Raw genomic sequence first — 8,754 nt, 5'->3', positions numbered from 1 at the left:
CCCCCTCCACAAGTCCTGGAAAAGGAAGAAGCGTTATCTTAAGTGTGTGCCTGGAGTGCGATTTTATTTCCTCACTGTGGAGATGACAGATTCAAAAGAAACCTGGTGATATAAAACGATTAGCCAAAATATGTGACGTGCTGCATTGCAACCAACTTTTTAGATGAATTCTCTACTTATTTTATAGCATGCACGTAGCTCAGTGTAGCGCATTTAACGGTGGTATTTGCTAGTTGCAGTAATACCCAGCACGGTTTATGCATCTTGCGTGCAAAGAAAAAGACTAATGGAAACCAAATTATTTCTGTTAAATTGGGGTTATTTTGTATCTCCTGTTGACAGCCTGGCTGAAAGTCATAACGCCGCAGTTCTTCTATTAAATGAACCCCATGGCTGTTGGTCTCACAATAAACTTTTCACTTTAGAAATTATATTCGGATAGGTTTTTATGAAATATTATTGTTTGTCTCGCTGAGCATACTTTCTCCATTCTTTCAGTTTGATCTCCACTCGAGACTCCCTAATAAGGCAATTCTGTAGTAAGAGCGCCCAAAATAAAGACATGGCATTTTCTATAAATAATAGCAAGAGCCCTGCACAGATTTCCTGCACAACGGAATTCCCAGATTTCCTTTACTGGTTCTTTAGTTAGCAAGCATTCGGTATATATAACTCTGAAATTAAGCAAAAATATACATCTGTATAGATCTGTCAAGCCAGTTATAAACAGAGGTATTATATGTCAATTACCACAGGAAACGGAAAAAATACAGAGCGTTTGTACGCATGGTTTAGCGTCAGGAGGCACTTTACAAAAATTTAGTGACTCCTGCCGAAAGGTGAATGATTAACCCGGTTCCAGGAGAGGGGCTGTTAGTGCTCCTCTAAGAAACAGCAGTTGTGAGTGGGCTGTAAAGGGGTCGTAAACTCCCCCCTCCCTAGGGCAGAAGTTGGCACATAAAATCAAGGGTCCCGAGTGATCAGTTTAACCAAAAAGCGGCTTTTCTGGGCTCGGTTCGTAACTCAGTTGCTGGGTTTTATTCTGTGGACGTTACTCAAGGGAGCAAATGCTGTAAATCTGGGATCGGGTCCCAGGCTTGGCAGACAGCTGGCAGCAAGGGGGGCGTCAGCTCTGTGCTCAGCTGGCAGCAAGGGGGGGTTCGCTCTGTGCTCGGTCTCGTTCATCTCCACTTGGAAGAAAAGTGCATTTTTAGTTTATTTATGTCTTTTGGAAGGAGCTGTTTCTGGACGCCGGCATTTCCTACATCTCTCTGTTGAGCGGTGGGAGACTTGAAGAAACAAACCAGAAAAACAGTCTCAAAGGCCAATTTCGCACTTCACCTTTTCTTGCTTCCCCCTCAGCCTGTCCCTGGCACCTGCTGCCTTGAGCACCCGCAGCATCGCCCCTTCTGTCCCAGCCCGTGGGCATCCCCTGGGCCTTTCTCCTCACATTCATCCGCTCCCACCGGGACGGCTCCCACAGGGCCGGGCGGGCTGTTTGGAGAAGCCCCGTTGTCCCGTGATTTCCATGGAAAAGGGGCTGTGACACCCCACACTCAACCCCACGCAGTGCCGCAGATCATTGTGTGCCTAAAGCGCTCGTCCTGCCCCTCCTGTCGCACACACCTGCGGGGCCGCAGCCGGCTGAGGATGGCGGGGAGACCCACGGGCTCCCTTCTGCATCCTCGGAGGAACCCGAGGCCCCCTCGCCTCTCTCCGCTGTGCCCGGGCCTCCTCCGGCAAAGGCTCTTTCAGATCTTCGGATGGAGGACAGTGGGTAGACACATGGGAAGTGTTGTTGTTATTATTTATAGCACCATCTCTCTGCTCCGATTAAGCACCGTCTAAATATGAATTCACTGTATAGACAGCTAGTCTATAATTTGAATTAAAATCCTCCCAACGAGCCCGTCGCTGGAGAATTCTGAAATCACAAGCCTAAGTTGACACAATGAGCCCATGGTGTCAATAAACCATGGGCGAGATGGAGAGATTGTCACTCCAGACCATAACAGTTCTGAAAGTGTCATTACCGTCTGTCCTGTCAATGAGCTCCAAATTAAGGACTATGAGGAACAGCGAGATAAAAGTCACCGTCTTGGCTCCATTATGGGCGATCTTGTCAGTGATCTGAGAATCACTGGAAAGGGCTTTTTTTTTTTTTTTTTTTTTTTTTTTTTAATGTACTTTTCAAACCATGCCTCGGGATGCCAGGGTTTGAGGTGCGCTGAGAGAAGCAACCTTGAAGCACCCCAGGCTGTGCCTCAGGCGTTTCCATTGAAACTGCCACAGCTTCTTTGGGAAACGGTGTGAATTCAATGGAAGAGCCGGAATAATTCCATCAAAACTGTGCTGGGGCCAAAGAGGACTTCATTTGATTTGGGCGACACGTGTGATCCCATGAACAGACACTTTTTTAGACCATTATTTTCTTAAGTCAACACAAAGATGGTGAAGGGGAAAGAGGGAAATAAAATAGAAGCCTCAACTTTAGGAAAAGACAATACATTTGAGATAGCCCCTTCCAGGCATTAAGACTTTCAGAGAATGTCCCCAGTCTCTCTCTCCTGCGAGCCTGAGAGAGTTAAGGGGACTTATTCAGGAATTGGAAGCCTTCAATTCTGGATTTTTGTGCCTTTGTGGGTTTAAGTAAAGCAGTTAGCGTTCTTCAGGAGGGGTTTTGTGTTTAATATACATGAGTTCATTCAACTACAATAGAAAAAGAAAACTCATTTGTTCTTATAAAACTAGGAAGGAAAGATAACTTTAAATAGACTGCTCGAGGGGGTTGCCTTCTTGCTAAGGAGCCAACATTCAACTGTAATTTCACCCCGTTACGTTGTACAGTAATTCCTAAGTTTATCCTCGCCAATGATCTTGATTTTCTGGTTTATTTTAAATATCACATAAGAAAAAGTACGGGCTTCATTTATACTTTCCTTTGGGAAAGAAATCCCGGGAGTGTGATTTTAGATGCAGAGCAAAAATCTCGGACAGTTTGGAGGAAGCTGTTGGCTATTTATGAAGAGTCATGGAAGCCTGTTTGGACAATCGGCTTCTCCTTTTATTGAGAAGCCTTTTGAAAGCGACTTCGAGAGATGGTGTGTGCGATTCGGCTTTTCTGCTGCTTATTGTGTACGTTAAACTCCCTCCACCATCCGAGTTTTATTTTTTCTTTAAATTTTCCTTCTTGCAGCACTGGACAAAAGCGGAGCTGATGCTTTTTATTTTTTGTTTCTCCCTCTTTTTTTTTTTTTTTTTTAAACCTCTCGGCTACTTGTTTTTTGCCGCCCCAGCCCCGCAGCAGCGGCTCACGCGTGCGGTGGTCTCCGGGAGGGGAGGTGGCATTGGGGCCGCTCGGGGGGCACAGCGGGACCCCCGGCGCGGGCGGCCCGGGGGGAGCCCAGCAGCCCCCGCTGCCCCCGGGCCCCGCTCGGGCCCGGGCCGTGCGCTGCCCGCCCGGCCGCACGTGTGCTCGCCCCGCGCTTCCATTCGGGAGAACAGGGATGAAAGGAGAGGCCGGGAGCAGCGCGGGGCTCCCTCGGCATTCCCCGGCTTTCAAGGGTCCTTAGAGCCCTTGAATGAAATTATTGGGAGAAATGGGGTCTGGAGGGACCGGCCGCGGCTCGCCCCCTCCTTGGTTTGTACGTGTAATGCCACTTCTGAGAGCGACAATCGGGCTACTTGCTGGACAGGGAGGGACAAAAAGGAGATTAAACCGTTTTAAATAATAATAAAAAACATCCCAAACGCAAGCAGAGTGGATTACACTTGCCGCAGCGCCTCGGCTCCCCCCAGGTTCCCCGAACAGCTGCCTCCGTGCCTCGCAGGCAGAGTGGCCCCAGCCTCACCCCAGCTCGGCCCTGCCAAACTTCCCAAGTTTCCGAGACCCGTTTGAGCTCCCGGAGGGTCCCCCCGGCTCTCCGGCCGGCACCGAGTGAGACCCTTCTTTGGCTGAGGACACCCTGCATTTGCAGCAGCTCGGGACCCTGCAGGGGCTGGGGAGGGCGGCTCGGACAGCGGGGCTCCCCCTGGCCTGGGCCCGTACCCACCCCAAATGTGGCTTTTATTGCAGGGCATTTCAGACTACATCTCCCCAAGTTTTCCTCGGGATACTACTGCAAACTCATCGTGTGATGACTGAAATTCCCCAGAGACTGAGGTGTAGTTAGTTCATTAAAACTTCCCTGACTAACTTCGGCTCCCGAGCGCTGGGCTGCTACAGCATAAGAGGGGCAAGAGGAAATTTATTTGTACATTTTCGTCTTTGCCTATTTTTTTTTTAACGTAATGAAATTAAAACTTTTGGAGCTCACAGTTGACATTTTGCAGAAAATTGAGTTATCAAGGCAGTAATTATTTCACGGGGAGATAAAACTCTCATAGCCCTAACTGTCAAATAGGGGCCTTTTCAGATTTTAATTACAAAATAAAATTAGTCTGCTCTTCCTCGGAAGGGTTTGTGAGTGGCTAAACAGAGCTTTCCCCAATACTGGTGGTCGTCAAACTGCTAATTAGCAATGCTGAGAAATTCCAGTTAACAAGGACATTCTCTAAGTCTCTGCAGGTTCCCTGCCGTTCGCCTTCATTTCCATAAGAAGATTAAGAGTGGAGGGGAACACACTCAAATGCAGATGCAGAAAAGAAGCGTTTTTAACAAGCATCATAATAGTAAGATGCTTGGCTAGTTCTCACCTAATTACTGCAAGTTAAACCTCTATTTGCAGCTAAGGACAAAAAATGGAGCTGCAATCTCCCATCTCCACAAGTCTGCTTAATAGTTTGCTTTAGATTGGTTACTGGTAGGTTCAGGGAAAAAAATAATATGAAAATGTGTATATTCTTTCCGATACAGTTAACACGATAGGTTGTATCCGTAGGGCTTTTAGAAAAATCGGCGAGTATTAGAACAATAAATACATGAAATCCAAGTAGTTAACATTCATTTTCTTTTTAAGACACTCATAACCTGGAAATAAGAGTGCGTGTGCTGCAGAGCCCATCACTGAGAACATTTGCAGACTATTTGTTTAATGTAAGCACTTTTCATTTCCATAAATTATACCAAAGGCAACGATTTTTTAAATCCACTCAGATTAAACCGTCCCTCTGCAGGCCTCCTTTCCATGGCTGTATTCTTAGAGAGCAGTAGTGTTATTGTCATTAATATAGAAAATCAGGGACCATTTCATCTTTTCTTTTTTTTCTTCTTCTTTTTTTTTTTTTTTTTTTTTTTTTTTTTTTTTTTTTTTTTTTTATTTTGTAGCCAGCTTCCCGGTCTGCCTCTGCTTCCGCCCACCCGTGTGTGCATTCCCAACCAAGCAAACCTCCATACCCAGAGGAAAGGCACAAAATGCCCCAAAAGAGCCATCGCCCTCACCTTATTTCCTGTACTGCACTATCATGTATATATGCCAGTTTATTGCAACGATAATTAAAAGTGTTAATTAAAATAGAGCCGTAAATACTCCCGATAGCACAATTGTTAGGCATTTCCCATCCTTTATTCGCATGATAAATGCAATTAGGAAAGGACCAGGCCCCGAAAGGCTTTCACTGAGCACAGGGCAGCCCACGATGTCCTGGTCCTGCGTGGAGCTCTGGGCTGTGCACCCCACGCACCTCCCGCAGCTACAGCCAGAGCAAAAATAACCCCTTGCCTGCGCACCGCCAGCCCTCGCCTATCGGTTTAGCACGATGAGCAAGCACCTACACCGCCCACCCATCCTCTTTTTTTAAAAAAATTCAAAACAATTATCCCTAAAATTATTTTTTAATAACTTTATCAACTGCAGACCAAAGGGAGAACAATAAGACAAACAGCCGCCGTGCCTTCAGGAGTGTCTGGACAGTCAGAATCCGGTTATATCCCACATCTCATAATTCGCACCTATTTTTCGACAATTTAACCTAGCACTTATCTAGGGGTTATATATACATTTTCGAATTAAACACATTGGACCCGACAGGATTTATTTGCATAATCCACACACAGGAAAAAAAAAAAACAATAAAGATGCGTCCCTGTTCGCCGGCGGGTTTTTATTATTATTCTTTATTCTTATTCTTATTATTGTTATTATTCCTCCGGGGTGTCATTTCCCGCTCCCTTCCCCCCGGCCCTCGCGCGGCTCCCGGCGGCGCCTCCCCGCCCGGGGCGCGGCCGGGCCGGCAGGGGGCGCCGCAGCGCCGCGGCTGAGGCCTCAGGGGCGCCCCGCGCTGCCCCGGCCCCCGCCCCGCGCCCCGGCCGCGCTCCGGCCCCTGCGGCTCCCCCGCCGCCCCGCACCCCTCCGGCTCCACGCCGTGAGCGCCAGCGCACCGAAAGGCGGAGCAAGCCCGTCGAGGCAGGGGAGGCGCGGAGCGGCGCGGGGGAGCGCGGCCAGGGCGGCGAGCGGCTCCCCCCGCTCCCGCTCCGCGTCCTCTCTCCCCTCCTTCCTTTGTCGTCAAGTGCGGTTTAGCAACAAAGATCCCAACAAGAGAGTGGAAGTAAACTTAGCCGGGGCTTTGTGCAGCCCGTGTAATGACAACAAGGGAAACAAAACTACCTATTTGTAGCGCCCGGCCGTCCCCCCAGCCCCGCGCTGCGCCCACCCAGCGCCGCCCGCGCCCCGCAGTGGGCGCGGGGTGACGGTGCCGCCGGGCCCAGCGGCGGACGGAGCGCGGCCCGGACCCCTCCCAGCAGCTGCAGAGGGGTCCCGGCCCCGCTTTGTGTTCGGCGGGGACGGCGTGTGGGGAACCCGTGCTTGCACTGGACATACCCCTCCTCCGAGGCCCGGGGGAAGGGCTTGGCGCGCTGTGGAGCGGCCGCACGGAGCAGGGCCCGGGGATGGCCGGGGCACAGCCTCAGCCCGGGCGGTGCGCTGTGGCTCCGCTCCCCCGCGGCGGTAGCAGCAGGGCCCGCCTGGGGGCTCCGCTTCACGGGGACTGCACAGCCTGGACGGGGCAAGCGAGGCACACGCAGGGCCCCGCGCAGCCCCTCTGTCCCGAGGGACACCGGCACAGGGGTGGGGGAAGCCGTTCCCGCTACGCTTCCCCCATGGCTTCTGCTAGCCCCAAGCCAACACCAACTTAAAGAGGGGTAAAAAAAAAGAAAAAGAAAAAAAGAAAAAAAAAAAACACCACGTAGCAACAATGCTGTTTACCCACTTCCTCCAAAAGGCGTGTGTGACCTGTTGCTGGAAGGGGAGATACAAAGGCTCCCAGTGGCCGCCCGGGCCGCCCCCGGGCCCGCCTCCCCGCCGAGCCGTCCCGGCGCGCCCAGCCCCCGCCCCGTTTCATGCAAAACCAGGGGAAGAGACTTGTCCTCAGTGGCGGAGCCGCCGAGCGCTGATTGGCCGGAGCGAACGCATTTATTGCCTGACAAGCCCCCATCACATGGATGGTTGTCTATTAACTTGTTCAAAAAAGTATCAGGAGTTGTCAAGGCAGAGAGAGAGAGTGTGTGTGTTTGCAAAAGGGGGTAAAGTAGTTTGCTGGCTCTTTAAGACCGAGGTGGAGAGAGAGAGAGAGAGAGAAAGAGAGAGAGAGAGAGAGAGAGAGCGGCAGGCAGAGAAAAGGGAAAAAGGAGGAAGAAGTTTTTTAAAATCAAGACTCCGGCGGTAATAATAGCAGTTATTAGCATTATTAATCCATCAGCGAAGAGGAAGATCCTGATCTTGATCCAAGTGTGGTTTTGGGGAGTCCCCCTCCCCCCTTTCCTACCCCTCCCTAGGAAAAAAAAAAAAAAAAGTCCGGCTTGGGACTCCGCTGCGGCTGCTCCTCGTTTCTCTGCTCAAGGCTGGTTCCAGGCAAAAGTAGTTTGAATGTACAACATGATGGAAACCGAGCTGAAACCTCCCGCCCCCCAGCAAACTTCGGGGGGAGGCACAGGCAACTCCAACTCGGCCGCCAACAACCAGAAGAACAGCCCGGACCGGGTCAAGCGCCCGATGAACGCGTTCATGGTGTGGTCCCGCGGGCAGCGGCGGAAAATGGCCCAGGAGAACCCGAAGATGCACAACTCCGAGATCAGCAAGCGGCTCGGGGCGGAGTGGAAACTTTTATCCGAGGCGGAAAAGAGACCCTTCATTGACGAAGCCAAGCGGCTCAGAGCTCTGCACATGAAGGAGCACCCGGATTATAAATACCGACCCCGGAGGAAAACCAAGACCCTCATGAAGAAGGATAAGTACACGTTGCCGGGGGGCTTACTGGCACCGGGCACCAATACCATGACGACTGGGGTAGGGGTTGGGGCCACCTTGGGAGCTGGGGTGAACCAGAGGATGGACAGTTACGCGCACATGAACGGCTGGACCAACGGAGGCTATGGGATGATGCAAGAGCAGCTCGGCTACCCGCAGCACCCGGGCTTGAACGCGCACAACGCGGCGCAGATGCAGCCCATGCACCGCTACGACGTGAGCGCCCTGCAGTACAACTCCATGACCAGCTCGCAGACTTATATGAACGGATCGCCTACCTATAGCATGTCCTACTCCCAGCAAGGGACCCCGGGCATGGCCCTGGGCTCCATGGGCTCGGTGGTCAAGACGGAATCCAGCTCCAGTCCCCCCGTAGTCACTTCTTCGTCTCATTCAAGGGCTCCTTGCCAAGCTGGGGACCTTCGGGACATGATCAGCATGTATCTACCAGGTGCTGAAGTACCAGAACCAGCTGCCCCAAGCAGACTTCATATGTCCCAACACTACCAGAGTGCACCTGTTCCTGGCACAGCCATTAATGGCACACTCCCTCTATCACATATGTAAGACA

The 8,754-nt window shown here is 51.2% G+C and overlaps 1 protein-coding gene and 1 non-coding gene across 8 annotated transcripts in view; both read left to right on the top strand.

Annotated features, from left to right (window-relative positions):
* The window catches only part of LOC107208924, a 268,455-nt gene that overhangs the window by 223,728 nt on the left and 35,973 nt on the right, over window positions 1-8,754 (top strand). The gene's annotated exons all lie outside the window — the stretch shown is intronic.
* Window positions 7,552-8,750, top strand: SOX2 (SRY-box transcription factor 2). The gene has a single exon (XM_015638068.3). It carries the CDS (start codon window positions 7,803-7,805, stop codon window positions 8,748-8,750), a length of 948 nt encoding a protein of 315 aa, XP_015493554.1. The 5' UTR covers window positions 7,552-7,802.

This window comes from Parus major, chromosome 9 (genome assembly GCF_001522545.3).
Source record: "Parus major isolate Abel chromosome 9, Parus_major1.1, whole genome shotgun sequence".
Lineage (NCBI taxonomy): Eukaryota > Metazoa > Chordata > Aves > Passeriformes > Paridae > Parus > Parus major.
Note: the sequence above shows the minus strand (reverse complement) of the source record. Positions and strands in the feature narration are given on the sequence as shown.